Here is a 20767-nt window from a genome sequence, read left to right on the forward strand (position 1 = left end):
GAAGCTCGAGCACTGGAGGCGAGCACAGGCTGCAGGCAGAAGTAGCGTTGTTGGGTTGATGAGTATCTGGAATATATTCCCAACTTCATCACTGATGTGCTGCACAGCCTGGGGCAACTTGTACTATTTATTTCCATCCTTAGTTTCTCTGTTTGTTAAAAATGAAAACACCAAATCATGAAATGAGCTGTCTACTACTTCTGTATATTGGTTTGGTTCTTACTGTTACTGAGTCTAAACATCACATTTTCTTTATTTGTTATCAATCTAGAACATCTTATTCTTTTGTGGATACAAGGACTTAGCATTTTTTGTAGTTGTAATTTTTATAACTTCCCATTTGCATTAATCTTAATCTTTGTAATGCTGAATAGCCAGTTCAAGAGGCCCAGAGAGCTATAAAAATTCTGTGCCAAAATAAGAAATAAAAGTTCTCCACGCACTACACCAAATAGGAAATAAATAAATTGGCCTCCTGCCAAAATTTAATACACCTTAATTAAAATTGTCTGATAGCAAAATTGACCTCAGCCTTCAATCTAAGCAGCCAGTAATCTGTTTTAAATTCACAGATTTGGCCATAACATTTCTCTCCAGGGTCTACTTAGGAGGCTCCTGCTCAGAAAAAGAGATTTGTAGGTTCTTTTTCCCTGTTTATGAAGCCTCCAAAATACTTCAGCCAAATCTCAAATAGTGTCTCAATGAACACACAGGCAATTCTTTTTTTAAATAGAATTTGGTTCAATAACGTGGAGAAAGCAAGTGTCCCTGATGTTTCCTTGATGATTTAGGAAAAAGACCAAGGCTCATTAGACCAATTGTTCTCAAGCACGTTTTGTGGATTTCATTAGTTACACCTACAACTACAATGCATAATGCAATGGTTTGATCTCTACACAGCTGAGATTTTTCACATGGAGAACCATGAACACCACCACCTGCTAAGTGATATGCTAAGATGAACAGGACTTCTTTCAGTTGGCTTCCCCTGAACCAAAGCCTAAAAAACTTAGGGCCTCACAAACTTTTTTAAGAGTAAAACCAACAACAACTGGTTTAATGGATACAGTTTTGTTGCTTAAAACACCCCACGCAAATCCATTCAATGTCCTCCTCAGCGTTCTCCTGCAAACCGTCAGGGACTCATCTCTCAGTCTGCTGACAGAAATGTGAAACAAATGGGAGACAAATACATTTTGGCTGTGTTTGTCATGTATCCAGTCACCTGTTGTTAGATATGCTCCTGCCTATGGTGGGACAAGCCGGTCATCCTTGTTGCGTGACCAGATTCGCTAGTCTTCTCTGTATGTTTTAGTCATACAACAGATATACTTCTATGAGGACTTTGGGGGCCTTGGGAAGAAGAGCAATGAGATATGGTCTGACAGCTGGATCTGCCTGCAGAATCAAAGTTTCTCATCCCTGAGCTATGGCATCATTTTTTGGTAAGGCAATGGTCTTTGGATGTTTCTGTTGCCCATGTTAATATTCTCTGTGTTTGTTTTCATTACAAATGGTGTCAGCAAATGTTCCTCACTAGAAGGACTGCTCCATGAAATTACTGCTTTCAGACAAGGAAGGCAAGAGTTAACATGCAATGTTTTGCTTCTGCTGTTGACAACACCACGAAGCACAAAGAAAATTATACCTTTTCTGCTGATTAGTTAGCATGGCATCAGTTGCTCTTTTCTATGTCTAGCATTTGGTAGCCAGAATTAGGCAGGACAGTCCAGTTCCTAATGATAGAAGAGGTTCTGGAGCCAGATTGTGTAAGATCTGTAGTATTATCCAGCACTAAAAGTAAGGTGATGAAGGTATTGCAAAACTTCTCTCCCCCTCTCCTCACTGCACATCAGATCTAGATGAGAACATCCAGGTTCCTATTCACCTGCCTGAACTGATGATGTTGATGACAGTGGTGATGATTTGGGTGCTAAGCCAAAGCAAATGTGGCCTTTCTTCCACTATTTCTCTACTGTCCCCTGTTCTCCTTCCTAGGAACTATTTTTTTCCCCACAGCCCTCTCTAGTCTTGATTTGATATCTTCTTGGTAGTTGCCCGTAAGTCTCTTGGCCAAGTGGTTTTCCCCTCCATGCACTCTCTGACAGCTGGCATCACTCTAGTAGTGGTAGTAAGTTCTCTAGAGTGCTTCCCAGCTTTGAGGTTTAGCAATACCTCCTCAAAGAAAAGCTGTATTGTGAGGAAATGCTGGATGCCTTATGTGAAGATACGAGCGTCATTATTGTTCATAAAAAAATAGTACACAGGCTGGAACAAAGTTGCTGCGGGGTATTAATTAAGACAAGACCTAGCTGCTGCTCCAAAACCACACGTGGAAATTCACAGTCTGTCATCAGTCTCATCTCTCAAACAGAAGGGATGTGGTTTTCTGTGCAGGTAAGTTATATAAATGTCCTTTTACCAGCAGTAAAGCAATCAACAGAATGAGAGATTATATGAATTGATTGCCTAATCTCATTAGGGAACATGCAGCCACAGTACAACTTTCTTGCATAAGCAGTAACCATGGACATGTTGTACTCAACAAACAGCTTTCACCATTACAGTGGCTGTCTGCAACACAATGAAGATTTTGACCTCCATCTTAGGCAATGCTGAAGTTAGAATTTTACCTGTATACAATGACTGCAGAATTTGTTTCTATAAATTAATGTGGGAATGTTATCAAATATGTTAAATACAGCAGGAAACATGTCAAGCATGTGAATGTGTATACTGAGAGTCTTAACATTATGTCTTGGCAGTGGCAGTATTTTTGTGTATTATGAGCATTACTAGCAGGTCTCAGAGAGGTAAGTCTCCAAAAGAGAAAGATTCTTGAAAATAAAGGAATCAAAATGCAGCTCAGTCTCTTTACTCTTCAGAGAGGCAGGCAAGAGATGCCTTTAAAAGATAAGGAATATTGTAATTTTTTTTTTTTTTTACAATTTTAAATAGGTTTGGATTTCTGTATTCCAAATCCCACTAAACTGTAACTTTTCTAGTTCCTCTGCCAGAGCACATGACATCACATAACTTGTGTTTAAAGTTACACAAGCTGATGGAAAAACATCACATCTGAGAATTAAATTCAACTGATCTTAACTGACAATTACACAAGCAAGAACATTTTTGGCTTCCTCCTGAACTCCACCCAGTCCAAAGGAAAAAAAAAAAAAAAAAAAGTGTGTAAAGCTGCATTAAGAAACTTGCAGAGTTCACAGAATAAAAGTACGTGAGATCTGCAGGTGCACTGAGGGATTATGGGAAACAAACTACAGAGATGGTGGAACCAGATCTGATGTCTGCTGAGCTTGATGTGTACCATGCTTTTAGTGCACTCTTGACTTTACCCCAATCCACATATAGTTTTAAGGAATCCTTTCCTATATAGTGACACTCCTGTACAAACCTCCTGTAATCTGCTTCCTGTTTCACCGATTCATCTGTATGATATCCAGCATTTGAATAGCAATTAAAAATTATACTAAGTACTGTGTAGGCCTAAACTTGCTTAAAAACCTACTAATGACTGAAATGCCAAAACCAGGTTGACACACCTGTGATACCAACCATTTTCAGAATTACATTGTGAAGATTAGGTAATCATATCTGAACAATTTGAAATATGATATACACTGCCCTACAGATTAGAGTATTATTAAGTCAAACCATGTATTGGGTGCTATTTTTTTCAATTTAACTCATGTAGTAGCTCTGTACGTTATGTTAGTATCTTCAAGCATATGCCAAAGCCATGTAGTAACAAAGGAATTTGTATCCTGGGAATTCCATGAGTGCCTGCAAAACCGGAAATGGTAAACCAGAAACAATTTTCTGTAATCTTTAATCTGTTCTGCTGCTTCACAGAACAGCATTGTATGTTGTTATGAAAACAGATTAGAAACCTGAATATGCCACGATGTACTATTCTTATATTTCTACATTTTCATATACATAATTAAGGGTATATTTGGAAACACGTATCAGCAGGCTGGGTGGGGAGGATGAGGAGGAGACAGTTAAATAGAGATGTGACTGAAGCAGCCTTCCTTCAAGAGAGGAAATGCTATCCTGGGAAAAAAATCATTCAGCCAAGCAGACTATGTTTCTTGAGACTGGCTGTTATTAAAAAAAAAAAAAAAAAAAAAGGTCATCCTTCAGTAGTACTGATATGTATTTGTGAATATTTCAATTTGTTTTTCTCTTGTTTATAAATGAGCCCTTTTGCATAGCCAAAGAACAAGCCCTTAACCTTCTTAATGCAAGAGAGAGAATAATGCATAGCTTTGATGTTAAGACGAATGGTGGTTTCTTTATCAAGTATTTAAAAAGGGATCAAAAAATTACAAAGCCTCACAATTCCGAATTCCTAGGAATTGAAACCAGTTAGTTTTGAATAAATGATTTTGTGGGTAACACTTCATAACCAAACAAGCTAAATGCAATCATGTTTTTTGCATCCGCTTTTGTGTGTCTGTCCAACGGCTTTTGAATGTCTCGGCTACCTTCAATCATATCTAATAGAGGCAGTGAATTCAGCAATATTAAGCTTGACTCGTTCCAGGCAAAAGAGGAAGATTTAGTAATGCTCTCAGTGAAAAGAAAAGTTATAGGGTGTATTTGACTGTCACTACACAACCAGAAACCAAATATGCGAGTGTGGTACGAATGCCCAAATCCAAGAAAAGCTTCAGTCAGAGTTCAGATGTTATTGGATGCTCCCCCAAGCCCCAGGGACACACAGCAACAAGGAGCTAGGTTGCATTAGTACCTACTGACAGAAGCATGCATGTTCCTGTTATTTCCATTATCTATGATGTGATCTTTTTTTAGGAACTGGAGTTCTCAGATTTCCAGCAGGCACGGACCCAGGCATCAAGTACAGCCTCACTTTAAAGCGTATGCATCTTTATTTTTATCTTAAATCCAGCCATTACATTGATAAATTATTGGATCTTATGTTTTCTGTATGCACAGGAAACTACAACTGGGCAGGAGCTGCAACAGCTACCATAATATCCATTATTTAAATCCTTGGTTTATTTTCTGTACCTTAACATTTACATTGAGTTATTTAGACGTATATGAATATTTCTTGAAAGGGGAATTTCCAAGCAGCAAGTTTACATTTTAAGTAAATGTGTGTTACTGTTTGCTCTGGAAGTGCTTGTATTGCTCCATCTGGGAGCACAGATTACACCATGTGACTTATCTGTATAACCACAGCTAACTAGAACAACTCAAATAGCAAATGATGAACACATGTTCAGATACTATAATGATAATGGCTACAATACCAGAGTAGTAGTGCAAAATTCTTCCCCTAGCCTTAACTACAGTCAGGCCTGCCCCTCAAAAAAAGTAACTGATTTGGTATGTTCTGTGTAGCTATCTGGTCCTTAAAAATATTACCACTCACTTTCACCAAAATGAAAACATTTTTTTTTTCTTTTTTTTAAACAGATTATGTTCTATCAGTTATATTCTAGGTCTTTATATCTTAAATCTCAGTTTATAATAATTTCAGCTACTTTACTGTATTTTTATCAGCCACCTTTCCTTCTCTTTTGTCAAGGTAGAATCATTCTAACCTTTTCAGGCTGCTTCTTCCCCCCCCCCATTTTTGCACAGTGAATTAAGAATCTGAAATTTTAACCTGTTATCTTTACCAAGTCATTTTCTGCCTACCATGCTAACTCCTGTTTAGGGCTCATTTTATCTCTGCTGAAGTGCATCACACTGTGTGTTCAGTACACTAAGCTCTGTGTTCCACTCCCAGCTAAAGCTAGGAGTTCCAGACCACTTCACACAAACAATCAGTAAGTAGGTGAAAATTATGTTCCAGGATCTGGAAAATAAATCTTAAAGCAAATTGGCTTTAACATTAAATGGCCATAAATTTAATAAAGAGAAATATTGCTACATCCTTTGCTGAGGTTTTGAATGAGTGAAATAAAGGCTAGAGCTATGTGGATAACTTATTTTCTGCTCAACTGAAAAATTAAAAAAAACTTTGAACTGCAGAAGAATTCAGCAAACCAAGAAGCCCATAGTAATTTTATTTTTGGTTGACTAAAATGTTTTACTTCTTTTGGGGTGTTTTTTTGTAACACTGTTTTAATTCCTTTGGCTTTTGGGACGATTTTCAACACAGTGATGATGTTAATCTGAAATGATTCAATGAAACACACTATCACAACTTTTCTGAAATAAAAAAAAATCAGCCTAAACTATGTGCTGAGTTTAACTGACATACAGTTCTGTTCTTCATAAGACTACTTGTCAATGAACAACTGTTTGCCAAAAATACAGTTTCTATAGTTCTCACTAATAAAGAAATGCAAAGTTATTAATATTCTTCATTAACATTTCTTGGCAGCTTTCCCTCCATGAAGATTAAATGCCTGACATTTTTATTAGGTGACTAATTGGAGTTCTTATCTTCTGAGAACAATTTCATTTGTGTTTTCAACTTCCACTGGACTCCCCATGTTTATAAGCACAAGGGGTTTTCAAAGACAGTCAACAAGGGTAGGCTAACCAGCCAAGTGTAAGTACCATGAAAGTCTATCCTCCCCTTCACACAGAAATCTTGGAATAGATCTAGATCTATGCTGAGAACGTGACTGAGAATATGCCCTCTAGCATTGCAGTGTGGCCCAAGGAGTCTTAGGTGATTCCCTCCAGCATCTTAAGTACAAAAAACTTATTTTCCAGTGTTATGCTAAGTTGCTGTGGTTTTCTTGTACATTTGTCCTCCTGAGTCATTTTGCAAACTGTTCCTAAGTGATGCAGCCATTCAAAGCACTGTATCTGTTTTGAGTTCTCCCTTCAAAAAGTACAAAGATGCACTACTGGCTTGGCAAAGAAGCAACCAACCCGAAGTCCATGCTAGAAAGACCAAGCACATTTTCCAAACATATATTTTTATGATCTTCCCTGGACTGATATAGAGTGTTACAGTTCCATGGATACATAGTGAATTGTATTTGATTTTCTTCTCTCTAGCTATGTTTATGTTGTTGTCACTCTCTCTTTCTCTGCTCGAGTACTCCAAAAATTAGGTAATCCTGCTGGGCAATTGAGAAATTAAATTCTTTCCCATTGATTGAAGACCGTAAAAAACCCTTCAGCAATTCCATAGTTCAAAATTCACGTCTGTGTCTGTAGACCTGAGCAGTGAGACTCTGATGTTACTTGTTTTATTGTACTTATACTAAGATATGTAACACTTGTCATCGCTACTATTAGGCTTTCTCCTCTGCACTTTGTCACTTCCTGGTTTCTGATCTCTTCTCCCTTCTTTACACAACCCCTCCCTGTCTTGTGTGTTCCTTCCTTTTCTGAAATTACAAAAAATCAGTTGCACTGGGCCAGGGGCTTCTGAAGTTCTGCAGTCAATTACACAGACTACATCAAAACTGGGACTGTGTAAACCTAGTTACATTTGTGTGTTAAATATGTTAGAGTTTTTCTCTTGAAACACAATTAGATATAAAATCACTAGGGTGAGTTTAGCCCTCAAGGTTCCTTCCTTTTATATAGGACTAGATACATAGATGCAAATCTCTGAAACACATCCTCTCTATTAGAAGTAACAGAAGTATTTAAAGCTATTTTAGCAAAGAGACTGAATTAGCTAAATAAAGCATTGAACTAAAGGCACTTTTCTAACTTTCTGAATAATTAATTAACCTAGTCATACACTCACCGCTTAAGTAAGAATGTGTGCATTTGATGACTCAATTTGATGCATTAGTAAAATCCAGTGGAACAGAAAAGCCAGCAGAAAGACAACTCTGAAACTAAAGGCTGAGAAAGCGAAAGTGAGGGAACAGAGATACATATAATTTGTAAAACACTCCTACGGCTTAGAGATTCCTCATTATTCTTCTAAGCAAGGGTCACAGGCTATCTGTAACTACTAGCAAAATGAAGGGAGTTCATTTAGTGAAGGAGATGGGGACATCCTTGTCTTTGCTGTCCTGCCTAGTAGCCATGACAAGAAGGTAAAGAAACAATATTCTTGTTAGTATCTAAAGCACTGAAATTTAGCAAAACAGCTCTAAATATTGTCTTTATACGTATACTGCTGAGATTCCATGAAAATATTTAATACATCATACCCGATTCTCTCCTTTCTCTTTGTAAGTTATTTCTAATGGTAAGACACAGGTGATATCTTTGAATATGCTAATTATCTGTCAAAAAGCAAGGCTGTATGTCAGCATTGTTTGCCTATTTGAAAAATACCTATTACGTGACCTATTCAGCACAGCACTCTGCATGATGGGGTTTCACAGCAAGGCTACCTCTGCTCCATGCCACTTTCTTGCCTAAAACTCCAAACTGTTGCTTTCACATATAGTGAGGTTATGTTCTTGCCTCTCCAAGCAACTAATGGCTGTATAATCCCATACATCTTCATTTGCTTTGTGCCTAAGCTTGTAGAGAATGCTGTCATTTAAAAAATAGTTATTAATGTACTGCTTTCTTTAGTCAGAGCTGTGTTGTGTTTGAGGTTGTAGATAAGGTTAGTTGCAAGCTAGAGAGGATCGCCGTAAAGTATGGTGTCAGACAAATGTTATTAGTAATCTTTTTTTTTTCTTACTAGTCTGAAATGTGGCATAGTTAAAAGGAACAGGAGAGTAACAAAGAAGAGTGAAAGAGACAATAGAAAAGAGCTTGTGGGTGAAATTCTGTGGCCTTACAGTAAAGTCAGCCCATGTGGTTGCAAAGTGTGCCCCTGGCTGCTTCTAGAACTATAAACCATAGCAGTTGCAATGAAAATTCTCCTGGAGCAAATACTGTAAGTTTAAACTAGGAACTCAGTATCATTTGTACCATTTATACCACGTCTTTAGTATGCGTTGATTAGTTGTTGTAAATACCACTTGGCTTCACAGCTCTTACTGGAGAGATGAAAGGAAGGAGGAGTCCTCTCTAGCCTACGTCAGTGAACAAACCTGGCTTCCATCTCTTCCATTTCCTGACCCTACAGAGTGCTGTATGTTGTACACTTGAAGGCCAGGATGCCTCACTAAGCCTGGACATGGGGTGTGGTATTTTCCTCTTCACTTTCTGTGATGTTCTTAGCAAAGTGTTTCTGGGGGAGTTACTGATCATATACAAATGCAGTAATTTTGGATGTAAATTTGCTCATTTATACCTTGGGCATTCAGGTTAGCAATGTCAGGTAAGAAAGAGATGCACATGTATGTTTTCTCCTCACAGAAGCATAATGAGCATGAAAGATGTTCCCCATGTCTCGGAGGGCAGGTAAAGTTTTCTTTTGATGGCTAGAAAAAACAATGCACAACTTTGTGGTAGCAACTGTGTTACTGCTGTATCTTCTAGATGGCCTTATCAAAATTTACATACAAAGTAGTTCTCTCGACTCTTTTCCGTTGTATTTGCTGTAGTCTTGCTATGTGACTGCACTGACAGCGCGTACACTTTAAATGCACTATGAGTACAGCGGTATCTCTTCATCTGTAAAACTGTGAGTAATCAAAACTTCAGCAACCTCTTACAAAGGTAGGAATCCTTTAACCAGAAAAATGGTAATGTTACATGATTATACGAGATGGCATTTACAATGCATGCAATTTCAAAGATAAGGTATAAATCTCCTTACAGTTCTATATGGATTTATCAGTTACACATTGCTGCTCTTTTGTTGATTCTGCCTTAACTCTAAAGCTTAATGTTCACCATCTCACTCTTTCCCAAAAGTTTGGATGCACAATCAAAATGGAGACTCCCATCTAAGAAAAGAGGAACATCTGAGCCATTAAGATACCCATGAGGTCAGAAACTTATCGTACCTAGCAGGGACAACTTCCATGTCTAGGTGAGTGTGGAGACTAGAATGGACCCTGTCTGTTTCGCAGGAATAACTTCTATCGATTGGGCTTCCATTAAGTGCAATGCCTTTGTTTACATGGACTTTTCCCACATCCTATTATAAAAGCAGCATTTTTTTCCCCTCTGCTGCTGGAATCTATGAGTAAACAATGCTCTTTTCCTGAGTACCAATGACAGGCTTAACTCTTGAAAAACAAAAGGCAACAGCCTCAGTGTCAAAGAGTTTATGTTCTAAAATAATGCAAACTAAATGTTGGGTTTTCTGTCAAAGTTAAGCACCTGCAATTGCTGTATGTAATTTCTGTTCAGTAAACCTAAAACTCTTAGTGGGTTGTCTTATCTCTGAGGCATTAAATCCTAGATTAAGGCTCAGTGAAACGGCTGCAATGCCACCAACTTAAAAGACCAGCAACTTCCACTTGATTTTGTCTCTCCTGTGGCTTGTTTCAAGATTGGAGATCAATAACTGACCCTTTGACTTTGCACTTAGATGCAAGATAATTAAATTGTGTTATGCTGAAATGATGAAGTGATGAATTCTGGGGAGAGGAAGATGTGTCTTAGCCATGTGTCATTCCCAAACCACAGTGAAGTATCAGACTCTTTGCAAAGAGGAGGATTCTGGGGCTTAGTACAGTAGCCCTTTAATTACTATATTTCTCTAATTTGTTCTACTCCGGTGTATGAATGTAAGAAAGGAGGATGATTATTAAAACCTCTATTGTGAATAGAAAATAAATGAAAGAAACAGTGTAAATAGAACCTCTGAACACATCTCGGTGTTACTGAATGACAAAATTAAAAGATGAGGGATTTTTTCCCTTTTCCATTGGTCAATTATACTTTTTAATAAATATATTCCAAGAGAACACTGGGGTTGCAAAACCAAAAAATCTAAGTGCTAATCAGCAAATCTGACCTATTGCGTCACCCCAGCAAAGGAATTTCAGCCTAGAATTCTTGCCTTGAGCCAAAAACTTGTTGTTTCAGGGGCTTTCTTCATTCCTTACATACAAAGCTTGTGTCTTCAGTACAGGTCAGAGAAGTCTGGTCTCTCAAAACATAACAGAGACTAACATCAATGAAGGTACGTGGGACTTTGTTCTTTTTCTGTCATGTCGACGAGCCAATTCAAACCTTTTAAAGTGATAAGGGACTAAAGGAGGGCTCTCCAAATGTATGTAATAGTAAACACAGTGTTTTTATCAAATGAGTCCAGTTAAAACTTGAAAGTAATAATATGGACCTTGATGGATATATATGCTGGACTGAGATCTTGTTTAGTCACTTGCAGTCTTGAGTTACTTCTGTTCTAGCATGCCGATTTGTTGTCTGCTACAAGCTGATGATTTCAGCTGCGCTCACACTCTGTTAGAGCAGTGATTAAGGAAAATGTTATGCAGACAGCAACTGAAGCCAAGAAAGAAAACTCCCCAGACTTGATTCTCTGTCCTCCAGGAGGGAAAAAAATCTTACCCATAGCTGACACAACTGAACCAAATGTGTCTACAGGGAATGTGTAGTTAAGGTACCAACAGAAACACAAGGTTTCCATTACAAACTGCTGTCTGGATCTCTCCTGTGCTACCTCAGAATTGCTCACTCTGTTACTCAGCCCACTCTGCAAACTCAAAACAGCTCCAGATCAGACATCTGACTGTTAGCAGCTCCATGGGAGCACTAAAGAGTATTACACTCCTTGGCATCCTGTCTTTCTCCAGCCCACTCTTACAAGTGGGAAAAAAGATCACATGCTCACTTATAGGACACTTCCCCTCTTCTTCCTATCTGTGCTACCTCTTCTTGAAACCTAGCGTTATGTCCCAACAGAGCTGACGGGCTAATTGTCAAGCCATTCATTCTCAACGGTGTGGTCTTTACGAACAGAAATCATACATGTAGCAGAATTAACCAGTGGGTTAATTGACTCATGGGTCAAATAGCAGGAACCAAAAATGCAACATAGTGACTTCTAAATGTTGTAACTGCTTCTTTGGAGATTCTCTGGCAAACATGTCTCCACAGATAACTATGCTCCTTTTTTGATCGATGTGATGACCTATCTTTCCTCAGCTTTCAGTGTGGGACACAGGTTATTCCTTGTTATTCTAACAACGCAAGGGTCTTCTCTCTCTACCTGAAAATGCTGTTATCTAGTCCTTGTTGGAAAATTCTAGTTAGCTTACTTAGATGGTCTTAAGTTTTAACTTATCTGAGTTTAGATCAAACCTAAAAACTTGAACCTGAAGATGCCTGTATTGCAAGAATGTTTGAAATCAAACTGAAACATCACAAGCCAGCCCTGTCTGTACGATGAACACAGAAATTACCTCTGTAGTGGTTTAGACTGGTTTCAGTGAAAGTCTACCTCACAAATAATTTCTGTGGTGGCTTCCATAAAAAAATTGCATGGTAATGTTCCTGATTCTCTGGTATGACAATCAAAATGTTTTAAGTGGGAGAGCAATAGGTCATAACAAATTATATTAATCTGGTGTGAATTGTGGGTGAATTCATGCTGAAATTGTGAAACTGGCTCCATGAGCTTTACCCAGCACTTGCGTGAATAACCGCAAAGAATGAATCATATGACCCCATAAATAAGTCTTTTTTCTGTTGACATATCAATTATTTTTTTATTATTCCATTCTACTAAAAACAGAAAAGTGCTTGTAAAAGCAAAGCTTACCAAATTAATGAGAGGTTGTCCTGATATGCAAAAAACAGACTAAAGGATTATTCATCTAAACCGAAACCTGTACTTTATTTATCTGAATTCTGGAAGATGTTGAACATCATCTGTCTCCAACCGAAGTCCACATACTTTGGCATGAATAGACATTGTGGGTAAGTTATGACATTTTAGGTGCACAGCATCTCCCAGGATTTGGGGACAGGATGAGATTTCATTTTGCTAGAAACCAAGCAAACAGAAGTTAGTAAAGTTGCCTTTGGCTGTAACTGTGAAATGTCTCTTTGCGAACTTTTGAACTGTTTAATCAGCAACCTCACAGTAACACAGCATGCATGAAACATGGGACTTCAGCATTTTTAAGTACAGCTAAAGCTGTAAAGTTGAGTGAAAAATCTGATACTGAGAGTTTATTGCAACTGTACGGAGGAGAGAGGGAGTGGGAACTTCCTTTTATTTTTATTCTCATTCTGGATGGATTGCTGTGCCAGAGAGCAAGGTGGTGCTGAAGTAGTTTATGAGCAGCGTCAGCCAATGACCATATGGAGCATCCAGCTTCAGGGAACAGGCAGCTCTGGAAAGTAGTTTTATGGGCTGATAATCAAACAGTAAGTCTGTTGCTTGACACCAGGCAGCTACCATTCAAGGCATGCATAAACCCGTTGCATAGACTTCAGAAAATCTTCTGCCCAGATTGTAAAGCCACACTCCCTATTTAAAGCAGGATTCACGTTTTTGTTTTTAAGGAAGGAATCAGATTCTATGATAACAGTTATATTCTAATGTGCTCACTTTTAAAGCAGGTCAACTTTTTAGAAAAGACAATATTTGCAATTCAACATTCTATACAAAACAGAGATACATGGTTATTAATGAGATGTTGCAATGAGATTCCCTTAGCATTACTCCTTAGATCTGCCAGGCAACTTCTCCCTAAGCCTGCAAGACTTCAGGCATCAAGTCACATGGAGGGGGGTACATCATGTGACAGAAGAGAGGCTGTTTTATTAGACTGTCGTTGAGGAGCACCGCTGCCAGAGCACCGTTTTGCTGAGGATTAACAACCACAATATAACACACCCTAGGTGCGGCTCAGCTCCTGTGATCTCTCTGTGTTTTATGATCATTTTGCAGGACAGCTGGTTGCAGGGTCACTAGGGAGACCAGCCTCACCAGCTGTGTCTGACGTGTGGGGTCATGGCATAGGAGAGAGGCCATGGTGAGTGCTGGAAATGAATGAATGAAGTATGTGGTTGTGGAGGAGTACAAGTCAGGAGCCAATTGTCTGAGTATGGCTCTGGGTGTGAAACATAACTGAAAAGCTGAGATCTTAGGTAGAACACAGACATATTTCAAAGGCAGCTTTGTCAGGGGCATCTTGGTATATATAACTTCGAAGACACCTCTCTACTTTTGAAGCAACTATCTCATACCCACATACAGAAATCAACTGGATTCCTTTTTTCAGAAGGAAATACTACTTTCAATACTTTCCTTTTTCAAAGTAGTATTGAAAGGAACATCTTTACTATTTTGAAATTTACCAAATTATACATATATACAAACATGGCCTCTTTATCAACTATAGCTGTTTTCCCTTGCATGCCACGCCCATGTCTTCATTGCTTGCCTTTACAGAACAGTCTAGCATTAAAACCAGTTATGTCTCACTACAGAATGTGGTTTATACATATGAATCATGCTAGAAGGGCTGCCTAGCAGCCACCATTTTCTCTCTAAGCACTTTAAAAGCTGCTTGACATGTAAACCATTTTACTGTGTGAGTGATTCCTTAGCAGAGATTCTGAATTCTACAGGTCATACATATCATGTAAAAATGCAGTTGCTGTAAAGGTAGACAAGTTGTAGTAGAAGGATCCCTATTACTTGTCAAAACATAAATTACTTGTGCCTCAGGTACCTTTATTAATGCTCTGCTACACTACTTCGTTTAAGTGAGCAGGTCTACTCTCTAATAGGCCTGCTCTTTTAGGTGAGGAGAGGAAACCTGCTGGCCTTTCTAGCTTTTTGAGATGGTGCACCTGCTCCTTGCACATGCAGGAAATTAGTTGACCACACTCTGCATGCCCAAAGCAGAGGGGCTAATGAAATACTCTGCAAAATACAGGATTTTACTGTGGCTGAAGATTTTTTCAGGAGCAGCTTCCTATGATGGAAAAGTTCTGTGAAATATAATAGGAAAAGCACATTATTTTAAACTATTACTGTGAAATTCTAAAAGATATCCCTGCCATGTAAGTCTGTAAGCTAGCTCCAAAACCCTCTGCAGCAGATGTAATTTTTACTTTGAAAAAGATCATAGAAGTTCCTAGCTGTTCTTATTTCCATTTGGACTCTTGGTCAATCTTGTCCTAAATCTGTGAACTACAAAATTATTTGAATCTGACTTCCTATCCATATTCCTAGCTCCTGCTGAGTACAACTCTGCCAGCCATAAGGGGTCTCAGGCTGGGATTCAGGAATTGCAGTATGGCAGAGCTGCAAGGTTCATAAACTTGAGTAATCAGGAGGTTCTGTTACTACAGACTGACTGTAAATAAAACCAAAGAAAATAGGAATTGCAGCTTCATGAGTTGTGTTGTATTCTGTCTTAGCTTTGGGGAATTGAGATGATCCGACTATTGTGGCTGCAGCTCGACAGTGCTAAACAGGACAGTTTATTATTTCCACAAAAGACGTGATGCACAAAGTACTTTGACCTTGAATTTCAGCCAATTCTTTGATACTGGTTTCTACTTTCTTTTGAAAAGAAAAGTTTTTACAACTCAAGTTGAGGATTGTTACTCTTTGTGAATAACAGGCAAATAAGAGAAAATCTTAGTCTTAGGAAAAATGGTACATCATTACACTGTGCACAAACAGGTATGTGTTTACGATTTTTGTAGAAGATAAAATAACCTCAGCACTATACAGTTGTGTACACAATGCTGTCTGCATGCTCATAGATGCACATTTGTAAATCACCTTTTCAGTATAACCCCTTTGTTCTATTACTCAAGGCTGTAAATGCTATTAAGAGAATAAATTCAGCACTCTGGGTGAGGCAGCTGAGGCCTGTTCCCATGCCTTAATATATGGGAGGAGGAAGCGGACACAAGGAATGTCCACACAGAACATAACAGAAGCTGGAAGGATTAGAGTTGGTTATTCACTGACTACTGCTCTGTCAGTGGAGTTCTGTACAGATGGTAAGGAGCTGCAACTGTGTTTTATAATCAGAAGAGTTAAACACAAGCTTGACTTCGTAACTTAGGACTGTTCATAAATTTTAAAAAACATTAGATATTAAAACCCCCGAAGTTGTTCTGATTTCCAAGTGAAAAACAGTTGTGTAGTGGAAGTTACTGTTGTTCTTACTGTGTTTGTCCTTGAAACTGCAATGAATGTACTCAAATGAAAAGTGTGCTAGCATGATCACTTCTTCATAAAGGGAACACCACAGAACTTGCAGAGCACCCATGAGAATGTTACAGCCTCTTTACAACTTAGTTGAAAAAAGTTACGTGGTAACTTGGATTTCTTTGCAAATGGGAGTGAGGCTCAGTTCCTCCAAATCATTCAAAGAAGAAAAACTATCAAGTGTATCAATCGCATCAGTTCCTTGCCTTTCTGCAAGAAATTAATCTAAACATCTGAGAAAGCAATTTTCATGCTAACACCAGAAAAATGTAGCTTATAGTGAATGGCTTTGAGTCTCTTGCAAACAACAGTGGTCATATCCAGTTTACAGTGTATATGTATAATACAGAAATGTAAAGTGTAACTTGGATGTGTCCAAGGGTACAACTTTACACAAGACCAGAGTTGGCTCATGGAAAGAAGCTTTAAGCAAACGTATGCACAGAAGTTCAGCACAGGTGTCATGCTTTTCCAAAATAATTAGTCTGTAACTCACCCACAATGCTAACCTTTGCAGCACAAAGCAGGGTATTGATGATACATCCTCAGAAAGTATAGCTGCTTTACAAGAATTCATTACAAAAACAAAGCACCAGCCAGATATCGTTCTCCCGGACCTTTTTTGTAACCTATTAGATTCTTAATGACACAAAATAAATTTTAGTAATTTTTGCCTTAGTGACAAAAAATAATCTAGTGATTTGTACATTCAAAGGGGAATAGTCCGTTGCATACAAAAATTTAATTATGTTCCTGTAAACAGTCTGCAAGAATTAGTCCAGATAAGAATAAAAGAAGAGAAGGATTCTTTCACTGAGAAGTCTGGTGTTAGACTGAGGCGGGGGGAAAGTACTCAAATCCTTATTATTATCCTATCGAGCACAGTGAAAGAGCTGAATTATGACTTTTCTTTTTTTATGTTACAGAGCCCTAAAACTTCAAGGAATTAACAGCAGCCTATTAAACAATCTCATTTTAAATCAAGGGGAAGACAAAAGTAAGTATAAAGTCAAAGATGTAGGGTTAAAATAGTGTATGATTTTGGTTTGATAAGGTCAGTGATACTGTCTTCTCCAGAGGCAACACTGCTCAAAAGAATCACATGCAGAAATGCAGAGAAAACAGGTGAGGTCTACATGGCTTTTCACCAGTAAGCAATGTTAGTAAAAAAGTCTAAAAATGAATAGCCCTTCACCATCTAGTCAGTCACCATGAGTCAGGTGAGAGTTTATACTTGGAGAGGAAAGATATGTTTGCTTAGTCCACACTGCTCACCAGAACCATTTGTCAATTCCATATACTGAAGCTAGGGTAAGAAACAGAATGACAAAATGTTCTGTTCCTTTTTGGTTTTAGCAAAAAGAACACCCCTTTGGGGACTGCTTGAAACTTTGCTTAGAAGATGCTGGTGCTGAACATCTGTACTTTGACAAGTTGTGTTTAAAAGCTGTTTCTCATTACAGCTTTGTCTCTGCATTATACAATGAGAGCTTCATAAACTATCACCTTAGACAGTATAAGGTATCTGACAATCATGTTCTTAAACACATTTCATCTGTACCTTTCCCAGTTGTAGAAGTCTGGGACAAGGTTCATGGTAAAGCATTTGTGCCAGCTATTGTACAATATTTGCTTTCTTCAATGAGCACAGCAAAGATGACATTGTAACCTGCCCAACCATCTCATCCTCTGAAGGCTTCTTAATTAAAATAGCTCCCCAGAAGCTAGACTTCTACATTTAAACTCCAAGCTCCAACACCTGCTGGCTTAAATCATATCTGCTTTGGTCAATGAGGTGGTGCCATTAATGATACTGTCCCACAGACTGAGAGGAGATGCCAACACAACGAAACTCACTCAAGCTGGAAGGAAAACATAGGAAAATGGTGAAAGAGTCTTTCAGCATGGATAATTACCCCAACCTTGCGTCACATCTGAACTCTCTTGCAGATGAGCTGTTAAGAAAACTGTGGAATAGAACCATAGTAGAATGAATCGTGAATAGCATTGTGTTCCCGCAACATTCAGTGGGATTATACACTCCCACCAGTATATCTGTGCTTCTAGAGGTCTTTCATAAGTCATTGTATCAGGATTACAGAGAAGTTGCAACACACGTGTACAGTTTCCTTTTACTTTAACAGTTTTAAGCCGATTTTTAAATATCACAATTCTCTTAAATTATTCTCTGGGCTTAAGAGTTTGCAGATTATGTGGGATCCATACCATAGATGAAGCTGGCTGGAAAGTAACAGGTCTGAATACTATAGATAGATGCCAAACCTCTAAAATACCTTCAGTAGCATCTGTTAAAACTCACTGTTATGAATTGAGACATTTCTCCTCTTAAAGTTACTGTTTCAGGCCCTCTACAGACTCTGGCAGCTATCATACCTGTCTGCCATTTGAAAACTTATCTTTTCAACAGTATCAGCTATTCTGCAGAGCAGGTAAGAGCTGGAGATAGTGGGGAGAGGAAGAATCCTCCCTCCAGGCAACATGTCCCACTATTTGAGCAATGCTGAGTTAATCTACCTAGCTGCAACAGCCCTATTCCCCCTTCAAAGCCTTACCAGAACATGAAGGAGGGACAGAGTCAAAGTAGGGTTCACGATAAGTGATCTTTACTGTGTGCAAAAACATTTCTATGTATACGCTTACTATAATGCAATGCTTACTATATGTGCAGGTGGTGGGGAGAGGAAGTGGCTTCTTTCCAAATGAAACATAAAATTCTGTGCTTAAAAATAAAGAGTTTCCTTATTAGGGACAGTGACAGTTTTTTGGTTGGTTTTTTTTTTTTTTTTGAGAGAAGGGGTAGGTGATTAACTAGTCTCACCTCTCATATCATACAGCTTGAAGTAAAACTGATCCTATTAAATCCACACCATAGCATCTGTTAAACCTCTGGTATAGAATTACTTTGTCCCATGAGCAAATTGTACATCTTTTCAGCCATTTGTTGAAAAAATGAGCTTTTTAATCCATTTCTTATAGGTGTATTTATGTTAATAGTACTACATAGGGGCATCTATAAATTCCAAAGCATTTGCTTTTCTGGTTGCTCAGAATTTGGCCCATATATTTCTATTTAAGCTAAAAGTGCACCTATTGCCAATCTGAGAAAGACTATTTCTGAAATGTTAGTGAGAAGAATTCAGTTGTTTCCAAGAATGATGAAAGTTGGGCGAAATGGAAGGTACAAATACTGTACATCTCTGCACAAAGGGGAAAAAAAAATCTATCAATGAGAATCTTGGCAGAGATGTAATCCTTTGGGGTATCTAAAAAAATCAGTTTTGTTTTGGCCATGTTCTGAGAATTTCAAAAACATACTTTGCAAATACACCCTGGATTTATTATACAATAAGATTAGCCATCTGCCAACACTCTATTCGTACTGCTTGTATGGACGTATATGTACCAAATGGAAATTTCCATTGACTTTGAGGGGCTTTCAGCACTCTGTTAGAGTCTCACATGCAGGCATAAGAAAGCTACATACAATTCACAGTGGTCTTGCAAAACGTATCAATTGCCAGAACAATCAAAAACTGCCAAGACAATCACGTATTAATGCTAGTCTGCAGTCCTTCTGCTGCCATTTAAAAGAAATTGCAAATTTAAATTCAGTAAGCCCCTACAATATATAACAAGAATTAATCTGTGGTTCAGTGAGATTTTAGCGCATTCCTGTTCATATTTGTTATAGCAGGATCCTAAACTACCAGATTAAAAACACAGGAAAGCCCCATATGCACTGTGAGGTTTTACAAGAATCTATAAAGCCCCAATCTAGCATGTAAATTTGTACCAATGTAATTTCATTTATTTACCCCCAAATTGCAAAACAATATTTCTCTGATCTATTAACAAACAGCTCACCATTTCAGCAAAATTTTGCAGGAAACGTGAAGATGGACTAGGCTGTCATGTTCTAACCCTTCTCAGCCGGCTCCGTTGCAAGTTCCTCTAGTGGAAATACTGATAGCTGCTTAGTTTAAAAAAGCTCAATACATCCTTTTTTGGCTGCTGTACCTCAGCTGGTCTTACTCTGGAACTAAGTGGCTAGCATTTCTGCCTCTCTCCTTGACCAGTTTTAAAAGCTACTGTTGAAGGCTACGTAACCAGCATACCCATTCTGCTTGTGTATTTGCTGTCCAGGTATACCCTAGCTGGCTGCAGGACCAAAGCAGACCGAAAGCTGCAATACACGTAGCAGCAACGCAATGCACTCTCAGGTGAATTTTTGAGGTGCCTCTATTCCAAAAACTCATATAACTTATAATCGAATAATAGAGAGCAGTCTGGTAGAAATATAGTGTGCAATAAGTCTAAGACAGCTTATTGATCCATTGACTGCAATGTCAGCAGACACCCAGTCACAAATATTTTGCCTATAATTCCTGAGAGCACTACAAAAGTGCTGTAACTGACTACAGAAAATATTTTCCTTGCACTAGAGGTCATTTCAGGATATGCTTGCTTTAATACCATTTGACTTGTGCCAAGTTCCTGGTTAGTAAATGCTTTTTATGTTAGGGCTGCAAAAAAGCTTCTGAGGTCGTTTTTCTACCAGTAACTACAACGGTGGCACTCTGAACTTTTAAAAACTTTTCTTTTATATTAAGTGGAGGCCCTGTAAGATCTGCTGAATCTGCAAGACCTGAAAAATACAGGATATGTGTTTGACTTCAGTGCCTGCACTTAAATAACCCACATTGTCTAGCTATTATTAAACTGAACACAGCAAGATAATGATCTCACTGCCCATTCGAATCTACC

The 20767-nt window shown here is 38.3% G+C and overlaps 1 protein-coding gene across 2 annotated transcripts in view; it reads right to left on the reverse strand.

Annotated features, from left to right (window-relative positions):
- The window catches only part of KLF13 (KLF transcription factor 13), a 35181-nt gene that overhangs the window by 5542 nt on the left and 8872 nt on the right, over nt 1-20767 (reverse strand). Inside the window, exon 2 of one of the 2 annotated variants that reach the window (XM_054836814.1) lies at nt 13732-14745. The exons of the other annotated variant lie outside the window; for it this stretch is intronic. Within the exon in view, the coding sequence (XP_054692789.1) occupies nt 14552-14745 (194 nt within the window). The 3' untranslated portion in view covers nt 13732-14551. Of the gene's footprint in view, nt 1-13731; nt 14746-20767 lie in introns of those variants that run through there. 2 annotated transcript variants of the gene reach the window in all.

This window comes from Grus americana, chromosome 10 (genome assembly GCF_028858705.1).
Source record: "Grus americana isolate bGruAme1 chromosome 10, bGruAme1.mat, whole genome shotgun sequence".
In the NCBI taxonomy this organism is placed as follows: domain Eukaryota; kingdom Metazoa; phylum Chordata; class Aves; order Gruiformes; family Gruidae; genus Grus; species Grus americana.